Genomic DNA, 24,249 nt, shown 5'->3' with positions numbered 1-24,249 from the left:
GCCGCAGAGCTGTGAGGGCGACGTCCGTCTGCTCAATGACCTCAACCGCTTCTTTGCTCGCTTTGATGCTCAGAACAGCACTTGCCAGCTGAAGGCCACTCCCCCTTCACACGAGCTGCCCCTGTGCCTCTCCGCCGACAGCGTGAGGAGGGCGCTTGCCGCTATCAACATCCGTAAGGCGGCGGGCCCTGACAACATCCCGGGTTGTGCGCTGAAGGACTGCGGTGGTGAGCTGACGGATGTCTTCACAGACATCTTTAACACTTCCCTGCAGCAGCCCATCGTCCCGTCATGTTTCAAAGCTGCCACCATCGTACCTGTGCCGAAGAAACCCGCTCCGTCCTGCTTCAATGACTACCGCCCCGTGGCACTTACGCCCATCATCATGAAGTGCTTCGAGCGGCTTGTCATGGAGCACATCCCATCCGTTCTCCCCCCCACCATTGACCCCTTCCAGTTTGCGTACCGAGCCAAACGGTCCTCTGAGGATGCCATCTGCTCTGCCCTCCACTCGGCCCTCACCCACCTGGAGAGAAGGGACTCCTATGTGAGATTGCTGTTTGTGGACTTCAGTTCTGCCTTCAACACCATTGTGCCACAACGCCTCATCAGCAAACTTGACACGCTGGGCCTCAGTACCTACCTCTGCAACTGGCTACTGGACTTCCTCTGTCAGAGGCCACAGGTAGTACGTGTTGGCGACAAAATCTCCGCCAGCATCACGCTGAGCATGGGGGCCCCCCAAGGCTGTGTGGTCAGTCCGCCCCTCTTCACCCTCCTGACGCATGACTGCACTGCAACCTACAGCGACAACCGTATAGTGAAGTTTGCTGACGACACGACTCTGGTGGGTCTCATTACCAAGGGAGACGAGACTCAATACAGGATGGAGGTTGACCTTCTGACCACGTGGTGCAGGGACAACAACCTCCTGCTGAACGTCGACAAGACCAAGGAGATTGTTGTGGACTTCCGGAAGGGTCACACCCAACACCTGCCGCTGACCATCGATGGTGCTGTGGTGGAGAGAGTGAGCAGCGCCAATTTCCTGGGGGTGCACATCAGTGAGGATCTCTCCTGGTCCACCAACACCGCATCACTGACAAAGAAAGCCCAGCGCCGCCTGTACTTCCTGCGGAAACTCAGGCGAGCGAGCGCCCCTCCGGCCGTTATTACTACATTTTACCGCAGCACCATTGAGAGCGTCCTCTCCAGCTGTATTGCTGTTTGGGGTGGCGGCTGCACTGACTACAACTTGAAGGCCCTGCAGCGCATAGTGAACACGGCTGGTAAGATTATTGGTGCTTCGCTCCCCTCCTTGAAGGACATTTACACCTCCCATCTCACCCGCAAGGCGACCAAGATTGTGAGTGATGTGAGTCACCCCGCTCACTCTTTGTTCGAGCTTCTGCCCTCTGGGAAGAGGTACAGAAGCCTGCGCTCGCGCACCACCAGACTCTCAAACAGCTTCATACTCCAGGCAGTCAGGATCCTGAACTTGCTTCCCCGTTCTGCGTAGCGTCCTGTACTTCTACTGTCTGTATGCACACTGGCTTTTATTCGTTGTGTTATCTATTTATTTATTATTTATTGTTACTCTTATTTATTGTTTGTGCCTTCTTGTTTTTTATATTGCGTTGTTTACTTGTGTGTCTATCGTGTAATATGTCTTGTCACCGTGGGATAGGGAAAACGTAATTTCGATGTCTTTGTGTGTCTCGGCATGTAAAGATGTTGACAATAAAGCAGACTTTGACTTTGACTTTGAAACTCCTCGCGGTCACTCTTGTATTGGGTCGTCTTGCGCGTCACTTTCGCTGTCACAAACCTGAGAAAAAAATAAAATCATTAGTGAAATGGCCAAAGTAATAATGTATCTGCAATTTTCGTTTGGAGTTTTGATCGATACATTTTTCATCATTTGTAGAAATGTAAAAAAAACATTTCAGACTATACTTACTTCATCATTGATGTCTGAGCCGTCTGTTCTCCTCTTCCACCTTTGGACAGATTTGAGTTTGAATTCATGAATTTTTGTTATGTTCGACTATAGTAATCTCAACACAGTATTATACCGGAAATCAATGGTAATCCACTTATCAAAAGCTTACCTTCGCAAATGCCTCTGGGTGCTTCCTCTTGAGATGGCGCTTCAGGTTGGCCTGCTGATTTACGCCAGCAGAACCCAGCAAAAAGCGTGCATTTCATGTATCGTTTACGATGCACACGGCCTTCTCTTCTTGCACATCAAAATACGTCCACACATGACTCTTTCTGGATGCCATGATTATCCGAGGGACAAAATAGCTAATTATATATGCAGAACGAACGCAACTGCTTTCACACTGGCTGGTTCGGCTTATATAGGATCCCTTGCTGATAGCGCGGACGTAAAAGTGAGGCGACGTTCCAATCGGACGTCGGCTCGATAACATTTTCCCTGCCCTACCGGAGTTGTGCTAGTTCATAACGTAGATCACTCATGGCGTAGTCATAAATGTACGGTTGACAATTTAACCGATAGAAGTGGATACATTGGAACATAACCTACACTCTAATTTATTATTTGACATGGTATTAAATGCGTGGCTTTACAAAAATAGTCATTGAAGCCCACCCTTAGGCCTGAGTGCCATTGGCATGAGGCAAAACGCTTCAAAACACACACTCTCGCCCAATTAAATAACCATTCTGAAACACATTATAGCTCAGACATTTATCTAAACACAGATAATTAGTGACGACCCCACAACTATCGAAACACATCAATGATATAAGCTGGGTGACATAATCGTCCTTGACATTGGTACATAATGTAAACATTAGCCTAAGTGCAACTCAACGTGGCCGCATTGATCGTAAGCAGGGCTGTGGACAGTATTGAGCAACATTGAGCAACGACAACCCGATTGTTCTAGATATGCTGCTGGCCTGGCAATGATCTTACTCAAAACAGCCCACACGGTCATGGGTCAGTGTTAACTGATCATGCGGTGTCCTCATTTGTCGCATCGGCGGCATTCACGTTGACTCCGCTGCGACAAACACGATTGTTAAAAATATTGACTCCTCCAAATGTCAACTATGTCCATTCCAGAGTGAACATGGCCGATCAATTGTTGGTGGGTCCTCATGAGTGTGCATCAAAGGTCCAGACGATGGCGAAAGTCCGACCTGACCTCTATTCCACTCCGCTCGGGCACGGTCGGGTGGTGTTCACAGACGGCTGCTGTTGGAAAGACAAAAAGGGCTCCCTCCATGCGGCAGCGGCTGCGTTCGAGTGGAGGGATGGTTCCTTCCAGCCTCTTAAAGTGATGAAGCTCACCACCCGCCCATTGGCCCAGGCGGCAGAAGTCTTTGCTTTGGTGTTAGCCTTACGACAATGCAAGGGGGAAGCCATGACCATCTATTCTGACTCCGCTTTTACGGTGTCGGCGGCCTTAATCGATCTGGTAGGGTGGCTACAGAATGGATTTACGACGGCCAGAGGCCCGGAGATTGCACACAAGGACTGGACGTTGCAGTTGTTTGAGGCGTTGAAGTACCCGAGCGAGGTGGCCGTTGTCAAAGTGCCTGGTCACTCCAAAGCTGACACCTTAGTGGCCAGGGGAAACTAAGTGGCTGATGAATTGGCCAAACAGACGGCCGGGTACGGCGGGGCAGAGGACATGATGGTGTCCCGCGGTCCACTAATTGTGGACGGGGAACACCCCGACTCCTGTTTGCCTGTCACTCTCACATGCCGATCTGTGTGCCGACATGACCCCGGAACAAATATCGGTCTGGTTGGCAGCAAAGGCTGTCAAACGATCAGATGGCTTGTGGGTAGGACCCAAAGGACAGCCCGCTCTTCCGGACGGAAGGCTAATGTCGGAGATCCTGACACAGGCACACACACCTTCCCATGTGGGTCCCCATGCCATGATGATCCATCTCCGAAGTTGGTGGCATTGCCAGACGTTCAATGCACGCCCTACGTTGAAGCCTAAGCCCGGCCTGTTTCAGCCGGCCCCGTGGCCGGAGGCAGAGGTGATCATTAATTTCACCGACATGAATACAAGAGTGAATGGAAAACGCTTTTTGCTTGTGTTGGTTGACGCTTACTCGGGCTGGCCGGAAGCATATCCGTGCTCGAAGGAAGATTCTGCTGCTGTGATCAAGGCTTTGATCACCCATTACATCCCCACCCATGGTTTCCCGGCCCTGATCCACTCTGACGATGGTACACACTTTAACAACAAAGCCTTTGCCAAGGTGGAATCAATTTTGGGGTTGAAGCATCGATTCAGTAGTTTCTACCATCCTCAAAGCCAGGGCAGAGTTGAAAGAATGAATAGAACACTGAAAGAGAAATTGGCCAAAATCCTGGCTCAGACGACAATCAATTGGCTACAAGCACTTCCGCTAGCCTTGTTGTCTGTACGGCAATCCGTTAACAGGCACACTGGATTTGCACCATTTGAATACATGATGGGTCATCTAATGCCGGGACCAGCGACGACGCTCGTCCCACCAGAGGATGTTCCGGTACCAAATTTGTCTCATACAGCATACACAGATTGGAGAGAAATCTGCTGCGGTTGCGGCGGAGGAAGGCGTGTCGGTGGAGAAACAGCTCACGCCGTACGTGTACATCCGAGTCATCTCCAGGAAGTGGACAGACGGTGGAAGGGCCCTTTCGTGTCTTGGCCAGGACGTCTCACGCGGCCCAGCTCGACTTCCAAGGACGCCGGTGGTATCACTACTCGCAACTCCGTCCGGCCTCTGAGTTTGTTCCATCAGGATGAAGGTATTCCTGTTTGGCCGTGTCACGGACCCGGCCAAGAGTGGGGGGACAGAAGGAGTAGGAGTAGCAATACGGAGAAGGAAAGGGGAGGGCCCGAAAGGCTTTTCGGTGATTTCGGAATTAATTTTAGGAGGAGTGCTATTTGTAAGTTGTATTTTTGTGTGGACATTGATGACAATTGATGAGACCATCCAGCAGAAAACGTCCCAGATTCAAACGTCCCAGATTCAAATTTCACCCAGCTACAGACAAAACCGATGCAGAGGAAAAGTAGTTTATGAAGCTGAGGTGAACACAACAGAAGAGCTCTCACGAGAGTAACAGGAGGGTCTGCGACAGAGATGTGACAATGAAAATTGGCAAAATTATGTCACGTTGTTTAATTGCACAGAGGCAAACCAAACATTAAATGACAAATTGGAAAAGTATCAGAGAAGGGTGTGGAGGAAGCAAATTCAACAGCTAAAGGAAGTATTGGACTTAGCCCCACCAGATAGAGAAGGGACATGTATTTACCAATGTACAGAAGATACCCAGTTTATAGTTGCTCCATGTCTTGGACAAAAGAAGTTAACATATGGAGAAATGTGGGTGTTTTATTCTCAATGCTTGGGGAATGATTTTGGTTTGTCCTTGGTTGAGAGGATATTGGAGAGTTACAGTATCCAATTATTATTTTGTTTTGTAGGTTAAAATGTTTTCTATATTGTGCTCCTGATTTAATGTTGCTGATTACTTTGAATTTAATATTATTTATTGCTGTTATTTAATTTAATGCAGTGGAGCCTCGGTTTTCAACTACAATCCGTTCCAGAAGGCTGTTCGAGAAGTTTTTTTCGAATTCCGAATCATGTTTTCCCATTGCAAATAATGGGAAAATCTTTAATCCGTTCCAAGCAAAAAAAAAGAGCCTTTATTAAGCATTTTTTCATTTACGCATTTTTGTCCGATACGCAACTGCAGCGCACCGCCGAACGCCCAACCGTAGCGCGTCGCCGACTGTGCAATTGCAACGCGCTTGTCGCATTATTGTGACAGAGCCGTCGCTGAAATTTAGACACCTGCAAGTGGAGAGTCCATTCATAGCTGTGCTTACAGCGATGGTCGAATGGAGGTCTTACTCAGGCCTCATCAGGTGCATATTTATTGAGAGAAACAGAGTGGGGTTGAAAGTCTCCACGTTGAGAGTAGACAGATGAAGTGGCTGGGGCATCTCATCAGGATGCCTCCTGGACGCCTCCCTGGGGAGGTGTTCCGGGCATGTCCCACCGGTAGGAGACCCCGGGTACGACCCAGGACGCGCTGGAGAAACTATGTCTCTCAGGTGGCCTGGGAACGCCTTGGGATCCACCGGGATGAGCTAGATGAAGTGGCTGGGGAAAGGGAAGTCTGGGAGTCCCTCCTGAAGCTGCTGCCCCCGCAACCCGACCCCGGATAAGCAGAAGAAGATGGATGTGTTTTTACCGAAGTCAAATTCCTTGTTTGGCACGGTCAAACATGGCGGATAAAAACTCTTGAATCTTGAATCGATGGATGCTTTTTGGACACAATTTCTACAGCCGTTGAAAACACCCGCTCACACAGCACATATTAGGCTGGAGTGCAGTGTAATGGGTCTATTGATTGTCCCAGTATCTAACTTGGGGCTGTTCCATAATTCTTGATAACTTCGAGGATGAACCGCAAAAGATCAGATATTGTTTTGGCAAATCCATCCCGTTGACAATGCACTTCCTTTAACAGAGCTTTGGCGCGCTTCCTTCACATGCGATACTGCTGCTGTTATATACGCTAATGTTGGAGTCGGTTTACTATCCTTTTAAAACGCGGCCACATCTTTCAAACTGAAAAACACTGACTTATTGTAATAGTTAATTTAAACTTTAAAAACTGTATCTGCGTTCAAGGACCTTTTTTGTAGCAAAATGAAAATAATTGCCAAAAATGACTCAAAATGCAAGGTCTGGAAAGGCCACTTCAATTTGAGACGAACACATCAACAATCTAAAATTTGGAGGGTATTCTGTGTATATCACCTGTAGAAAGTCCATTCAAAATTATATTCGAATTATACATTCTTGACCATGGGTCCTCTTCAATTCCCTTCTCAATTTGCCTGTAACTTTTTCAGTAAACAACACACCAATAAACTCACACAGGATGAAATTATGACAAATCCAAGTTAATGTGCCACAATTTCCATGATATTTCAAATGGTGTCACTTCTCACGAAGACTTTAACAGCGCAACTGGAATATTACTCTGAAAATAGCAGTTTGAGCAATAGAATAGCTCCTGTAATTTTGTAAAAAAATTTCCCTGAATTGTGCAGGATTTTAGACAAATTTATTGTGCTGTGTGTGTGCGCGTGCGTGCGTGTGCTTGCGCGTGTGTGTTGTACTCGTTTCCAGAACTCATGTGAACATTTGGTAAAGCGTGGGTTCTGCATTTGGCCAGAAGATGGTAGTAGAGGTCTACGAGTCTGGTTCCAGAGTCACTCATGCCTAACAGGCAGCAGAGAGTTGAACCTAAATAAAACTGACTCTTTCACCACCGATTATCCTTTTTAAGGATCATATCCTTCTTTAAGTCCCACTGAGCAAACTGTATTGTAACTGCAAAAATGTATCGTCTCCTGGGTGTCCATGGTCATAATCACAGCATGTGAGCTTGTTGTAATTGACAATAAATCTAATAACTCTCCCTGGGAGGTTGACTGTTTCAAACTAATGAACAGGAGGTGCTGGCTGTGCGGGCTCAATCCCATTCTCAATTTCCAATAATATTTAAACAATGCATCCAATCCATACTTAAACAATGCATAATAACTGTACCATTTTTTTTATCTCAACATATACTGATTACAAGCATTTCACAAAATGAGTCCTCTTCTTTTAACCCATCACAGTGACGAATACTGTAAGCACGCAGTGGGTGTCACATACTGGAGCAGGGAGTTACTTTAGTTTCTTGAGGGGAGCGATTATATTACTTAAAGAAACCACAGGCAGGCATGGGCTGGTTTCAGATTCTGACATGATGATGACTGTGAAAATAAAACAACATGGTTTCAAGGAGTAACTACTGTTAGAGTGATGCTCACTCTAACTTCTTTGCAAGAACCACACTGGAGACAGTTTGCCCTTTAGTACTTGCAAATGGAGAAAACCTTTGTCCCCTTGTAGCATATACAGAGGTGACCGAAAAGTAGTCTGACTTAGGCCTCTTGCAAGAGCATATGTATTGAGAGAAAGCAGGGTGGGGGTGAGAGTGGACAAGTTTGGTGGTCATCTCAGCAACTGGTTAATCAGTGCAGAGTCTCAGCTCTTTGTTTTACAAGGTTGTGGAAACAGAAACTAGTGGAGCATTTTAGATAACTAACTAAACATGAATGTTTCCACACCATTTGGAAAGTTTCCACAACTGAATCTGGAAACTTTCCAGAGTCAAGGTGAAAGGTTTAAACAAAGTTAATAATTCTAGTCTACATTCCAACTTAATCATACGATAAAAATAATTTGTCAACCCTAACAGCTACTTCTTTGTATTTTGAAGTAACTTCAAACAATAAACTACTAGTTAGCTATGGCAGAGAGTTGATAGTATTTTGCAGACTGTAGTGCAGGGGTGGCCAACCCGCGGCTCGCGAGCCGCATGCGGCTCTTTGCCGGGTTTCATGCGGCTCCTTTATGTTCGGCTCCTGAGCCGCATGCTGCTCTTTGCCGTGTTTCATGCGGCTCTCCCCCGTTCGCTTCGCTTTGGGGGGGAGGGTTGTAATGGGACGTCAAACGCTGCGTGTTCGCTTCGCCCCGGGGGGGCGGGGGAATGGGACGTCAAACGCTGCGTGTTCGCTTCGCTTCGGGGGGGGGGTAATGGGACGTCAAACGCTGCGTGTTCGCTTCGCCTCCGGGGGGCGGGGGGTTAGGGATGTGGCTCTTTGCGGTACACAGTAAAAAAATGGGGCTCTTAGTCTCTGACTGGTTGGCCACCCCTGCTGTAGTGACTCTAAGGTGACAAACAATTTCAACACAACAATGCAATCAAATTAACACTGCAGTGACTTTGTCAAAGAGTGTCGTTCATGTAAATATGAAATCATAATAGAACTTTTGCCTCCTATATCTGCCAGTTGCACCAACAACTGGAGTGGGAGGGGTCGCGTCACTTTGCCTGAACTAATGACTCCCAGAAAGAAAGAAAGAAAGAAAGAAAGAAAGAAAGAAAGAAAGAAAGAAAGAAAGAAAGAAAGAAAGAAAGAAAGAAAGAAAGAAAGAAAGAAAGAAAGAAAGAAAGAAAGAAAGAAAGAAAGAAAGAAAGAAAGAAAGAAAGAAAGAAAGAAAGAAAGAAAGAAAGAAAGAAAGAATACAGCTCATACCACTGTTGGAAAGATTCAGCAGTTTTGAAACCATGACTTTTTTAAACAATGGTAACTGGTGCATGATCAACCACAGTTGTGTATTCGAGTGGGTGTGAGTGTTTTCTTAATAGTATTTTTTAGTATATGTTTTGCAACATGGTAAATCATTTGACCTATATACAATGTTTTGAATATTATATTTTTGAGGTGAGAATTTTGGGGCTCGTTATATATACAGTTTTTTACCATGTATAATGCGCAAAATTTTACTAATTTATTGTCCTAAAATCTGGGGTGCGCATTATACATGGGTACAGAAAAAAAAAAAAAAAATTTTTTTTTTTGTTAATCTGGAGATGATACGGAGGCCGCCATTACAGAAGCGCTTTCTTCCCTGCTGTTCACTTCAAACACGCTCCATACGAACACAATGCTCTCGTATCAGACACTTGCTCGGTCACCTGCTCGTTTGCTTTCACAATGTACCCTACACAAATCTGAAACATTTCTTCGCTATCGAGTTTGCTAGCGCATGCGCAGTGATAATGACCGGCAGAATAACATCCAGTTGTTCCCAAAGATGATATTTTTTCTGAAATAATTTTACGTTTACGGACTTAAGTAGGAGTCCAAATTTGGGTGCGTATTATACATGGGTACAGGCTTTTTTCCAGCATCAACATGCCATTTTTAGGGTGCGTATTATACATGGGGGCGCATTATACATGGAAAAAAACGGTAATCTACAGCCTGTCACAACAGCTCCATTAATGATCTATAGTTCTTTTACCTTCCACTGTTCTCTGCCATTAAGTATTCTTTTTGCATCTTTTTCATTAGATCACCAAATGATTTCCGAGCGCGGCACCGCTGCTGCTCACTGCTCCCCTCTCCCCCAGGGGATGGATCAAAATCAAATAGGGATGGGTTAAATGCAGAGGACAAGTCTCACCACACCCAGATGTGTGTGTGACGATCATTGGGACTTTAACTTTAACTTTTCCATTGTTACAGGCATGATATTATTTGGAAAAAAGTATCAATGACTAAACAGCATCTCCCCGGATGGCAGAGGAACAAGAATCTCCGCTAAAATTCAAAACAATGAAACAAGAGAGAGGACTAAAAAAACATACTAGATTCCAATCACCCCTCCGTGAGTCGTCACCTTATCGTGGTGGCGGGGTTTGCCTGCCCCTATGATCCTAGGAGCCAAGTTGTCTGGGACTTCATGCCCTTGGTAGGGTCACCCATGGCAAAAGGGTCCTAGGTGAGGGGCCAGACAAAGCACGGCTCAGAAGACCCCTTATGATGAATAAAATATATGGACCTAGTTTTGCCTCGCCCGGACGCAGGTCACCAGGGCCCCCCTCTGGGGCCAGGCCTGGAGGTGGGGCTCGAAGGCGAGCGCCTGGTGGCTGGGCCTTCGCCAATGGGGCCCGGCCGGGCACAGCCCAAAATGAAAACGTGGGTCCCCCTTCCCATGGGCTGACCACCTGTAGGATGGGCTAAAGGGGTCGGGTGCAAACAAAGCTGGGCGGCGGCCAAAGGCAGGCACCTTGGCGGTCTGATCCCCGGCTGCAGAAGCTGGCTCTTGGGACATGGAATGTCCCCTCTGTTAGGGTGGTGCTCACTAACTTATTTTGCAAGAACCACACGGGAGACACGTAAGTCCTTTTAGACACCTGCAGGTGGAGAGTCCATTCGTCGCAGTGCTTACAGCGATGGTCGAAGGAGGTCTGACTCAGGCCTCATCAGGTGCATATTTATTGAGAGAAATAGAGTGGGGTTGAAAGTGGGGGTATGGGAAGACAGGATGGGGTGAAGCCCCTGGCCTGCTGATTAAAGGATAGCAGGGGGTCTTTTACGACGATGTGTAAACAAAGCAACATTGATTGCTTCCTCTGCTAGTCAATCAGTTGAAAAGATCTTAGCACTTTGTTCTACTACTTTTCTTAAGACAGGACAAGCTAGGTAAATTATTACAGGTTACATTCCAACATAATCATACGATGAGGATATTCTGTAAACCCTAACAACCTCTCTGGCTGGAAAAGAGCCTGAGCTGGTGTGTGAGGCAGAAAAGTTCAGACTAGACATAGTCTGACTTGCCTCCACACATAGTTTGGGCTCTGGTACAAGCCCTCTCGAGAGGGGCTGGACTCTCTTCCACTTTGGAGTTGGCCACGGTGAGAGGCGCCGAACAGGTGTGGGCATACTTATTGCCCCCTGGCTGGGTGCCTGCACATTGGGGTTCACCCCGGTGAACGAGAGGGTAGCCTCCCTCCGCCTTCGGGTGGTGGGACAGGACCTGACTGTTGTTTGTGCCTATGCACCGAACAGCAACTCAGAGTACCCACCCTTTTTGGGGTCCTTAGAAGAAGTGCTGGAGAGCGCTTCTTCTGGGGACTCTATCGTTCTACTGGGTGACTTCAATGCTCACGTGGGCAATGACAGTGAGACCTGGAACGGCGTGTCAATTATCCTCACTCGCACCGCTCCCTAGCTACAGCAGACGGAACCTGAGTGTAACACACCCCTTCCTCCTCACGCGCTAAGTGTGGTTGATACGTACTGTGGGTGTTAGGGTTTGCAGAATATCTTCATTGTATGATTATGTTGGAATGTAACCTGTAATAACTTACCTAGCTTGTCCTGTCATAACAAAAGTAGTAGACCAAAGTGCTAAGATCTTTTCAACTGATTGAATAGCTGCAGAGGAAGCAATCAAAGTTGCTTTGTTTACACAAAGTCGTAAAGGCCCCCTGCTATGCTTTGATCAGCAGGGAAGCGGCTTCACCCCATCCTGTGTTCCCACACCTCCACTTTCAACCCCACTCTGTTTCTCTCAATAGATATGCACCTGATGAGGCCTGAGTCAGATCCCATTCGACCATCGCTGTAAGCACAGCGACGAATGAACTCTCCATCTGCAGGTGTCTAAAACGACTAACTTGTCTCCAGTGTGGTTCTTGCAAAATAAGTTAGAGTGAGCACCACCCTAACAGTGGGGGCGGGTGTTAATTCATATAAACCAGTGGTTCCCAAAGTGGGCGGTACCGCCCCCCTGGGGGCGGTGGAAAGCTCTGGGGGGGCGGTGAGGAAGAAAGGGGCGGTAGGGGGGCGGTAGGGGGGCGGTAGGGGGGCGGCAGTCGATTTGTACACAACACGCACGGCGCTTGCCCAGTCAGATACGACAGCATAGCTACAAAAGCAAAAGCTCAGGTTTGTAATTTCAAGCTTGTAATGTTCAGAATTTTATCTTATAATAAAAACCGCATTCTGGCGGTCAACATCATCTTGAGTTCAAGTCAACATGAAATTGGGGACTCGCCAGAACGCGCCGTGTTGTGTTGTGTTGAGCTGGTTAGGGCAATGGTCCCCAACCACCGGGCCGCGGCCCGGTACCGGTCCGTGGGTCACTTGGTACCGGGCCGCCAAGCCGCACAGAATTTTTTTTTTATCGACGATCAATTAATTCAGGTCAAGACGCTCGTCCCGGTCACGTGACATGTTTCCCCAGTCGAGCCCGCAAAGCTAATATGTGGCGACAGGCTAACTAACCAGGCAGTGAAGCATTCAAAACTGCTTCAACACATGGAGACCAAGCATCCTGCAATAAAAGACAAACCTTAAATCACTTCGGGTGTCATTGTCTCCGATTACGTCTAGATGGGACCGGCTCGTTTCTGAGAAACAAACTCAGTGCTCCCACTAATTCAACGTAATGGTAATGATATTATAAATGTATTATTTATTTATTTATATAAATGTATTATTTATTTATATAAATGCCGGTCCGCGAAAATATTTCTGACATGTAACCGGTCCGTGGCGCAAAAAAGGTTGGGGACCACTGCCTTAGATCACGTCCGCCACCATTTTCTGTGAATAAATGGAAGAAAATGAATACATGAGAGCGTAAACTTGCTTTTCATACCTTCAATGTTGTCATTTTTGTCTTTAAGTAGGCCTATTTATGAAATGCGATAAAATGCTGTATTTTACATGGTTTTATTTTTTTGTTCCAGAATAAAGTATGGCCTTGGTACAGCAAACAAAAAAGAAGTGTCGGCAATATAGTGTGGAATATCTGAAATATGGATTTGTCGCAGCACCACAGCAACCAATGTGTCTACTGTGTGATAGAGTGTTTTCAAATGAAGCTATGAAACCTTCGAGGCTTTTGGAACATTTGAAGAAAATGCACTCTGATAAAGCAGACAAAAACTTGGCATATTTTCAGTCACTCCGAGACAATGTTCAGAAACGGAAAACCATCGGAAATATGTTTGACAGCATTTCACAACAATCTACTGACGGTTTGCGAGCGTCATACAACATCTCTTTGCTGATTGCTAGATCTGGTAAGCCTCATACAATTGGAGAAGAGCTTATTCTACCAGCAGTAAGAGAGGTTCTACACACAGTTCTACACAAGTCACCTGACCAAATTATAAAAGCTATTCCTCTCAGTGATAACTCTGTTCAGAGAAGAATAGATGAAATGGCTGAAAATATTGAAGAAACATTGTGCAACATGCTTAGGACAACAGAATTTAGTTTACAGTTAGATGAGTCCACTCTGCCAGGCAATGAATCTGCTTCTTGCTTATGTTCGTTTCGTCAAAGATGAAAGCTTGGTTCAAGAGCTGTTATTTGCAAGACAGCTTGAAACAGACACAAAAGGGGAGTCAGTATTTCGTGTCGTTGATGATTTTTTCAAAGAGAAAGACATCCCACTTTCTAACATTCTTGCTTGTGCAACAGATGGGGCACCATCAATGGTAGGTCGTCATCGTGGCTTCATTAGTTTCTTGAAAAAAGCTGTACCTGGAGTACTTACAGTGCACTGTGTAATCCACAGGCAGCATCTGGTCGCAAAAAACCTGAGTGGTAGACTACACAAATCAATGAGTACTGTTATCACAGCAATAAATAAAATCAAGGCACATGCCCTCAATTCCCGACTGTTTCGACAGCTGTGCACTGATAATGATGAAGAGTTTGAACGTTTAGTGTTGCACACAGAAGTTAGATGGCTGTCAAAGGGAAACTGCCTGAGACGTTTCTATTCACTGTTTGATACAGTTGTTGAATTCTTCCAAGACTCCAATTCTGTTCTGTGTGATGAACTAAGAAACATGAAGCATGACATTGCTTATTTGGCAGATATATTCGCAAAGTTCAATGAAGTTAATTTGCAGCTGCAGGGAAATGAGGCTAACCTAATTAAAGTCAAATCAGCTATCTCCACCTTCCTGGCCAAGTTACAGTTATTCAAACGAAACATCGCTCGCCATGCACTCTACCAGTTCCCAAGCCTCTCTGAATTGGATAAGGAAAAAGGCATACCAGACGATGACCTTGAAGTGTATTGTACACACCTGGATGAACTGCACAGAGACATGTCTGAGAGATTTGAGGACATTTTATTGCTTGAAATACCAGACTGGGTGATCAATCCATTCCTAAATGTCGACGGTGAAGAAACTGGAGTGGCAGAGGAAGAACTGATTTCAATTCAAAATGACATTGAGCTAAGGCCAAAGTTCAAAAAGTCCTATCAAGATTTTTGGTTACAAAAAAAAATCTCTGACTGCTATCAAGTGCTGTGGAACAAGGTCAAGATCTACTTCATTGCCTTCCCAACATCATATTTAGTAGAACGGGGCTTCAGTGCAGTCACCTTGCTTCTTTCCAAGCAAAGAAACCGACTGAAAATTACTGACCGCGGGGATCTACGACTTCTTCTTAGTCAGTTCCAGCCTGATGTTGAGAAGCTTATGTCCCTGCACCAAGCACATCCATCCCATTAATATTACGTGTGAGACAATGAAGGTTACTGGTTGAATGTTTATTTACAGTTCTATGTTGCTGAAACCGTTAAAACTGCTAAAAAATTAAATTTGTTTACTAAATACTAAATTGGGTTTTATTTGTGAAATACACATTTGTTTTTAACCTTTTGGGGGGGGGTAGGAGGGGGGCGCTAGGAATTCACTGGGGAGCCAAAGGGGGCGCCAGCCTGCAAAAGTTTGGGAACCACTGATATAAATGAATTATTTATTTATATAAAGGCCGGTCTGGGAAAATATTTCTGACACGTAACCGGTCTGTGGCGCAAAAAATTGTTGGGGACCACTGATCTAGAGCAGTGGTTCTTAACCTTGGTTCGATCGAACCGTAGGAGTTCAGCGAGTCGGTCTCGGGTTCAACAGAGCCTCCACTGTGAAGGTCCGAACACACCTGATTTATCGTGTAAATCCGTGATAACGCATATCTGAACAGCTCTCGCAAAGGCACACTGATTTGCAATTATGTAATTTGTTGTGAGTTCATGCATTGTGTTGGTTTTGTTCTTTGAACAAGGTGATGATCATGCGTGGCTCATTTTGTGCACCAGTAAAAACATGTATGTCTTGAATCTGAATGTATTTTTTTTTTTGCTAAAGAGGGGTTCAGTGAATGCCCATATAAAACTGGTGGGGCTCGGTACCTCAAACAAGGTTAAGAAACACTGATCTAGAGTACCGTTTTTTTCCGTGTATAGTGCGCCCCCATGTATAGTACGCACCCTAAGAATGGCATGCTGATGCTGGAAAAAAGCTTGTACCCATGTATAATACGCACCCAATTTTTATGATTTTTTTTTATTATTTTTTTAATTTATTTATTTTTTATTTTTTTTTTAAGTCCCAATGATCGTCACACACGCAGGGAGGCAATGGGTCCCATTTTTATAGTCTTTGGTATGGTCTTAACTAGGCTGGATGGAATTTCTTTTGTTGGCGATGATTTCTCCGACTGCTCGTAAGCGCACCACCGCGCTCCGTGCGCGCACGGGAAAGAGGCGGCTCTGTATGGGAGAGACGTTGAAGAGGAATAAAAACACCCTTGGAAACCAAAACTTGCCCCTCGTCGTGATGTTTCGGATTTGTGTAGGGTACATTGTGACAGACAGCAAACTAGCAGGTGATCGAGCGAGCGTCTGATACAAGAGCATTGCGGTCGTATGGAGCATGTTTGAAATGAACAGCAGAGACGAAAGGAACAAGGCAAAGTGTTGTGAAATAAAATATTACCTGTAATACGCATTTTGTTATTTGCTGATTGAAACTGCTAATTAAACTGTGAATTGAAACTAATAGGAAGAAAACATATCTTGCTCTTTATATAGCTGACGTGTCTTGCGCATACGTTCTGCGCATCTGTAATGGCGGCCTCCGTATGACGTCCGGTCCGCGATGGAGATTAAAAACAAACAATATTTGACAATAACACACCATCAAGGATTGCACCATCGCATCAAACGATGTGTCGTCAATTATGGATTTTTTTTTACTAAGTGTGTTGGGCACGATGGCTGAATGCGATGTGCGATTGACAACAAACAAGAAGAAAGGTGAGTTTTATTTCGGGGGGAGATTTGTCATGTCTCGTCCCCAGTTTTGCTATGTGTCTAGGTTGCCATAGTTTCTGTTCGCGTCGCCCCTCTCTTCCTGTGTCACCTCAATCGATGTAACGTGTTTTGTATTTAAGTCCTGTCTGCCCCTCGCTCACCGTTAGATCATTGCATGTGTTACTGTCATTCTGTTCCTGTCTTTGGTACTGTCACCCTGTCTTTTTGTTCCACGACTTTGTCGGTCAGTCCTGTTGTTGGTTTTGTTGTACCATGACTTTCTTTAAAAAAAAAAAAAAATTTAAAAAAAAATAATTAATTTTTTTTTTTTTGTACCCATGTATAATACGCACCCCAGATTTTAGGACAATAAATTAGTTAAATTTCGCGCACTATACACGGAAAAAAACGGTATAAGCATTTGTACTGTACACACTCCACATGGACGCCCAATCATTAGCAGTAACATTATAAGAAATTAGAATAAAAACGGAAGGCAGCGTATCAAGTTACTGTGAGAGATCGGACAGTACAGCCAAATGCAAGGTGAAGCAGACTTCATTGTAGAGGGAAAGGGAAATGGTGGAGGGGTGAAGCGGCACACGGCGAGGCTGCGCTCGTCGGGTGTGGATAGCCGGATGGCAAGCCAGGGGAAGGAGCTGGCGGCTGGACTTCGCGCTGACGAGGACTGGACGTGGCGGACGGGTGATCTCCAAGGAGAGCAACTGCGGACTGACAAGGTAGCAATGGACAGACAGGAACAGGATTGAATCATACAGAAACGGGGAGTCAATCTTCCAAGGACTGGTGTGCACGGAGACATCACGAGACAAGCTGACAAGGATTGTCACGCTGGCCGCGCTAATATAGTGCTCCCAATGACAGTGATCCTGGTGAGTGGGAGGCGTGGCTGAATGACACTGGCGCGTGACACAGTCTTGCATTTTATTTATGATGTTTCTTTCCACAGACTATACAATGACAAGTCAAATAACATCTTATTGTACATAATAATAATAATAATAATAGTAATGATAATAAAAAATAATTGCAATACAAAAACAACTTAAATAGGCAGAATGTCGATCACAGATTAGTCTTGATTCAATGTTTTGGACTCAACATGCATTCAATATATAAAAATAGACCTTTGGTTGAATGTATTTACATTTTTAATATAAATATAAGTTAAAAATGTATTTTTGAAATACAAAGATAAATACAGCCGGATAATGTACATTGTGTACCATCCAACGTTTAATCTTTTGGGGGGGATAATTAGCATTAAAATAGCAATAACTACATTAGAAATGTTACTTGACAATTACACATCTCTTGTCATTTTACACTCTTTTCATTTGTCAACCACTCTCCGCCAATTTTTAGTCGGAAGGAGTAACTACGTGGTAACTACATAGATATAAATAATAAACAGGAGTCTAGCTCTGTCGGACATCCTGGAGAAGTTTATTGATCTCAGCCACCAACTCACTGGCATCCACAAGCTCCTGGCGGCTGTCAGTGCGTTTTCCGTGTAGGTGGCTCAGTAAAGTCTCAAAATCGTCCTCTTCATAGTTTTCTGGAATTTCCTCCATAGCAGGAAGCCACTTGGATGATGGGCCAGGAAGGGCCACCGTTATTGGCACAGGAGCCTGAGAATGTTGCATCATAGTGGGGCTGACTCTTGCTGTGAGCAAGGCGCAGCTGTGTGATTTGAGGTTGTTGCTATCCTGCAGGCTGTTTTTCAGTGCCTGTGAGTTATTGTGAATGTTGCTCTGACTGCTGAGCTTGGTGCTGGGTTTCAGAGTGTGGTAGCTGCCTTCCTGATGGTGACCAGATGAACTAATGCCACTTCCTGGATTCTGGAAATGAGTATTGGCAGCCCAGGCTGCCACATTCTGTTGGTGGACAGAGGGGTTGGCCTTGCTTGGAAGATGACTCCTCCTCCGATCTAAAGACCCAGTCATTGGTACGCCAATACCACTGAGGCTAGTCTCCTTCTGGTTCTCATTCACTTGGATAAATGAATCTAAACCCTGGGGAAGCAGGCGCTGGAAAACACTGCTCATTTCCAAAAGGAACGAAGAAGTTCCACCAAGGTCTTCATCTCTGGTCTCATCCCCACCATCATCTTCAACTTCCTCTTCCCCAGTGCTCTCTCTGCGCGGATGTTTTCCAAATGTAGAGAAGCTTTGGTTCCGGCCAGATCCATTTTCGATGCACGGTTGAAGAGTCTTGTCCAGGGACTGGTCAGTGGATTGGCAGACTTCCTCCCCTGGAATGTAGAGATTGCTTCGGTAGTCAGAGGAGGATGATGCTGGGGACGCATGTGGGGGCATCCAGCACTGATCTGAATGTCCTAGTACGCGACATTCCTCAGTGCAGAGCCTCATAGCTGGGAGGGGGGAAAAAAGTGGGAAATAATTGTAAGAAATCAGGAGACATAGTCTAAATATACATAGTACTGTATGTGCATATATAATAATGTATGTTTTGACTTTTATTTCATGAACTAAATCTTAGTGGCTCATATTTTTGTTAAAAAAAACAAACAAAACCTCTAACGTGATTTTTCTAAAACTGAATTGTCAAAGCATAAAAGAAAAATAGCAATCTATCTAAAGACATGCTCAATGCATGTACAATATTTAGTATATATATGAATTGTAGGAGGCGGCTCGGTGGCGCACTTGGGTAGCACGTCCGCCTCACAGTTAGGAGGGTGCGGGTTCGATTCCACCTCCGGCCTTCCCTGTGTGGAGTTTGCATGTTCTCCCCGGGCCCGCGTGGGTTTTCTCCGGGCACTCCGGTTTCCTCCCACATCCCCAAAACATGTTTGGTAGGCCGATTGAACACTCCAAATTGTCCCTAGGTGTGAGTGCGAGTGCAAATGGTTGTTTGTCTCTGTGTGCCCTGCGATTGGCTGGCAACCGGTTCAGGGTGTCCCCCGCCTACTGCCCGATGACGGCTGGGATAGGCTCCAGCACGCCCGCGACCCCAGTGGGGACTAAGCGGTACAGAAAATGGATGGATGGATGAATTGTAGGTTGCACCTTGTTCGGATTTAAATTTCATATTTACTGTATGATTTCATATCTGTGTATATTTTCAGGTTCTGATTGAAACTTAATTAAATTAATTGGAAAAATGGCGACTAATAGCAGTCAAGGCTATAAAATGAAAAAAACATTTTAGAGACTAAGAATCTAGCATCAACCTTTTAAGAGAGCATTCAGCAAAGCTATCAATGCCGATTAGCCATTCAAAACAACTCCCTTAATAGTGTTTCACTTTCAAGTTGCTCTTTTCAATAATACATTTAACAGAATATCAGTAGAATATATGAAATGAATCAAATACGCAATGTTAAAGCTTTCATTAAAGGACTGCTCTTCTCACATCTGCCATTGAGGGATTTCATTATTTGCTCATTAACATGAAAGACACATTTATTATGCATCTTAGAGCAGAAAAGCCCATACTGCATTGGGAAGGCAAGCCACTGCTTAGATCTAATAAAAAGCTCATATGAAAATTTCAATCTAAAATATTTAGGGGTTAAAATGAATTAATCTAACATGATCATACAATCCTACTGCATAGGAATGTTAATTCATATCTCGAAGCTGGGGCTTTTGCCTTGATAAATTTGTAACCATACTTTCATTAAATCTTATTGGGGTACACAGTATTGTTTTAATCTTTAATCTAAAAGAAAAGGCTTTTCCAGCCTGCCACTCTTTGATTCCAGCACTCCAGATACAATTGTATAATTTCCTTTAAATGCAATAAGAATAATTTATGGACATAATAAAAAGCACATTATTGAAATGAAATGCAAGACTGACACTGTAAAAAAAAAATTTTTATCCGAGACTATATATACACATGCCTGGTTCATTTATGTTTTCTGATTCAGCAATGACTTCAATTCAACAAATACCGTTTTTTCCCATGTATAATGCGCCCCCATGTATAATATGCACCCTAAAAATGGCATGTTGATGCTGGAAAAAAGCCTGTACCCATGTATAATACGCACCCATTTTTATTTTATTTTTAAAGTCCCAATGATCGTCACACACGCAGGGAGGCAATGGGTCTCATTTTTATAGTCTTTGGTATGGTCTTAAAGTGACGTGCGGACATGTGAAAAAGGCGGCTCTGTATGGGAGAGACGTTGAAGAGGAATAAAAACACCCTTGGAACAAATGCAGGCGCACTGTCCTGGCCACGGCTCCAGGCGCAGCTGGAAATGCAGCTCAAGCGGAGCAAGAGGGATCTTCCGCTTGTATGCAAAACTTGTATCCAGGTTTAACAGACCTGCACCCTCCCCCATATAACAGAAAAAAAAGTCAGGGTCACATTACTAGAAGTCCTGTACAAACGAGAAGTCTGACCACTGCTGCTAGATTATCCCAAAATTTGGACAATGTTGATGTGTGCCCAATGATACAGGTGCCAAACCCTATTGTAGGGGAAGGCCAACCTCCACATACGTATGTTTTTCGGCCATGGACTTTGGAAGAGGCAAGAAAAGCAGTTGAAGGGGTTACCCCTGTTGCTGAAGACCCAGATAAATGGGCAGAAGACATGGCTGGAATCATACATTCCTATAGACTGAATGGGCATGAGGCAGGAGAAGCTGCAATGTCTTCTTTGGGGAAGGATTGGGCAAAGGTTAGAGGTCATTATACAGGTAGAAATAATCAAGGGCCCTTTCCCTATCCCGTTGAGGGAAATCAATTGGTAGGGGAGTATGCAGCACAATGGAATGATCTTGTGCAAAGAGTGAGAACTATATTTCGAAGACGAGCAAATTATGGTCATTTGGCAGGAATTAAACAGAAGCCTGGGGAAGATACTGATGATTTTCGATTAAGATTTGAAAAAGAATTCAGGGTGCATAGTGGCATCCCATTCGGTGATGCAGCTGAGAGGGCTTATCAGCAACAGCTTAAAAATGCGCTCCTTACAAATTTCCGCCCTGAAATCGGCAACTGGGTGAGGAAACATTTGGTGGAAGTAGATGTTGCAAGTGTGACAACAACTATCCAATGGGCCAGACATGCTGAAAAGGTGATCAAAAGAGGCAAAAGTTCTGATGTATTTCATCTAGGCAACGATGATGATGATGACCTAGATGAAGATTCAACAGTCTTCTTCCATGGGTCCCAGCGGGCCAGAGGAAGAGGTAGAGGCCAACAAGGTCGCAGGCCTCCATATAATTCAAAACCCCCATCAGGTTCTGACAACTGTTGGAACCGTGGGAAACGTGGACACTGGTCAAAAGAGTGTTGTCGTGCAAAACAGTACCAATCAAAGGGTGGAGGAAGGGGCAGAGGAAAAGCCAAATTTTCAACATGTCAAGCTTTCCCCCCCCCCCCCTTTTTGACCGCTCATGCTAATACAAAGACATTGTATGCTACACTTAATGGAAATTATTGTTCGGTTGTGTTGTAAGATTATACAAACTTCTATATGCAAGCTAAATCTGAGAGATTGAGTTCTTTGAATTTGAAAACAAGGAGAAAATTCTGATTAATTTGCAAGCAGTTTTTTTGTGTGTTGAGTTTTTTTGGGATTGGTGGATTGTTCTATCAGGAACCTTGAGTTGGAAATGGTATATGAATGTTGTGTGGAGAGCTTGGATGAATTGGGACCAATGTGATGGAAAGACTCCTTTTTGGAGACTGTGTGTGGATTGCAAACGGGCATTGATGACTGAATGCCCGACTGAAGGGAAAATACAGGTTGAATGGTTGAAGTTGTTGGAGACTGCTATGGACAAGTAGTTGAGCGACTTTGAAGGAAGAATGATTTTGAGTAAGTTAGTCTCTAGGAAGGAAAAAAAAAAAAGAAACAAATACAAACAAAGGAAAAATAAAGGTTGCTTTTGACAAGAGTTGCAAGGAACAGACGAAGAACAGTCCTTGACTCGGCATTTGCGTTTGGCGGTCGTCAATGTGGTTCCAAGACCTGCGTCTTGTGGTTTGTCATTTGTAACGTTTGGCTGTTGTGATCCTCCCAAACAGACATAAGTGATTTGGGCTTTTGTTGTTTGTTGTAATTCGTTTGTGGGAGGGCTGCAGAGGCTTGCTCCTTCGGTGTCTCACCTGTCCCTTCCTGCCTTCCATTGTCTCCACTGAGACTGGACTGTGGAGGGGGGAGTGTGGTATTGTGGTGTGAAAAGGGTGTAGGAACCGGCTCCTGTGGTGATTGATATTGTAATTTGATTGTGGGGGAGACTGATGTGGGTGTGGGGCTCTGGACTCTGCGGGTAACTGTTTGCTGGGTTGGCGCGGGTGGGGGACGACGGCATTGATTGTCCCAGTACTGGCCAGGCTGGGATAAATCAGTATGAAAATGCCGCCCCCCCCCCTCTTGCTTCCCTTGCTGTGGTCGTACCCACTCCAGGGGTGTGCTGAGTGCGTGGTGGCAAGTGATATTGAAGCAGGGTGATGCCTAGGGAAGGTGTGACAATAGTTGCACGAAGGATAAAAGGCACTGAGGAAAGAAAAAAAAAAGAAAAAGTACAACCAAAACGTCAAAAAAGAGGATGGCGTTTGCGCAGCGTTGTTTGTTGGTATTGTTTGTGAACTTTGTCTCTGCTGTTTTTGTGTTGTCTGTGTGTTGTGTTATGTGTTAAAAGGATGAAATTGGCTAATATAGGTGCACTAAAGAATTTATTTATCTGTAGTCTATCTGATTTGCACCGCAAAACAAAAACGATTTTGTAAAGATAGGAAGGAAAAATAAAAAAGCAAGCAATTTGTTTATGGGCAGAAACTGGTCCACGCTCCTTTAATGCCTAGCCTTGGTTAAACAAAATTTGAGAGATGGAAAGAACTTGCTTTCTGGAATTGAATGATGAACAATTATGAAATAACGACGTTTCAAAGCTAAATTTAAAATCTGAGAATAAGAGAGCGACTGAGTTAGTTAAAGTTAAGAAACTACAACAGTTAACTATTATATTACTTTACCAGCAGTTATTTTGTTGATTTTTTTTTTTTCTTCGATTGGTAGATTGGGTTGTCACGTTGAGGAAGGAATGGAAACGATACAAATGGGCAGCTGTATTGAGCCATGGTGTTGTCACGTGCCGTTGACACCTGGCTCAACAGGGGGGATGGAAGGGCAGTTCAGTCAGCTTTATACAACATGTGAATTTGATTCATATTCAAAACGTTTATAAAAAAAAAAAAAAGTAAAGCTTGTTTAACATGTGCTAAACACAATCCATAGGGTTATAATGCCTGGTCATAATAGATGCATTCTAAAAATGGATTGAATTGGCTTCAAAATAAACACTGACTGCCTTAACAGTGGCAAAAACGTTATGTAAAGAAATAATACCTTGTCAACAACTGCTGTAGATGTTAAAGGATGGAATCACTATCTCTAAAATGAATGTAGATAGTTTGTTTTAGGTGACTATAAGAGTAACTAGTAAAATAAACAATTGATTGCTAATGGAAAAACAAGCTGCATAGACAGGAAAAATAATGAATGTCATGTGTATGGGTTTACGACCGATTCTTTATGTTGTACCGTTGGCATTGATAAAAGATTGTGTGAAATCTGTCACGTCTACTGATTGTGAAATGTGCGACAGAGTGTTCTATATAATATCCGTTGAAACCCCCCCCCAAAAAAACCATTGCTTTTAGAGAATGTAGTCAACCAAAATTGTATATGTTA

General features: G+C 44.5%; 1 protein-coding gene and 1 long non-coding RNA gene across 8 annotated transcripts in view; both read right to left on the bottom strand.

Moving 5' to 3' along the window:
* The window catches only part of LOC133163184 (uncharacterized), a 268,250-nt gene that overhangs the window by 190,037 nt on the left and 53,964 nt on the right, over positions 1-24,249 (bottom strand). The gene's annotated exons all lie outside the window — the stretch shown is intronic.
* LOC133163127 (protocadherin-18-like) overlaps positions 1-24,249 on the bottom strand; it is a 59,497-nt gene that overhangs the window by 3,152 nt on the left and 32,096 nt on the right. For 3 of the 7 annotated variants that reach the window (XM_061292739.1, XM_061292732.1, XM_061292806.1), the window contains one exon: positions 17,477-18,940. In XM_061292739.1, coding sequence (XP_061148723.1) covers positions 17,985-18,940 — 956 coding nt within the window. In that variant the 3' untranslated portion in view covers positions 17,477-17,984. Of the gene's footprint in view, positions 1-1,483; positions 1,829-1,960; positions 2,001-17,476; positions 18,941-24,249 lie in introns of those variants that run through there. The other 4 variants (XM_061292757.1, XM_061292748.1, XM_061292776.1 and 1 more) reach the window with 4 other exon arrangements.

Source organism: Syngnathus typhle, linkage group LG1 (genome assembly GCF_033458585.1).
Source record: "Syngnathus typhle isolate RoL2023-S1 ecotype Sweden linkage group LG1, RoL_Styp_1.0, whole genome shotgun sequence".
Classification (NCBI taxonomy): domain Eukaryota; kingdom Metazoa; phylum Chordata; class Actinopteri; order Syngnathiformes; family Syngnathidae; genus Syngnathus; species Syngnathus typhle.
The sequence above is the reverse complement of the archived record's forward strand: the minus strand, read 5'-3'. Positions and strand labels throughout refer to the sequence as shown.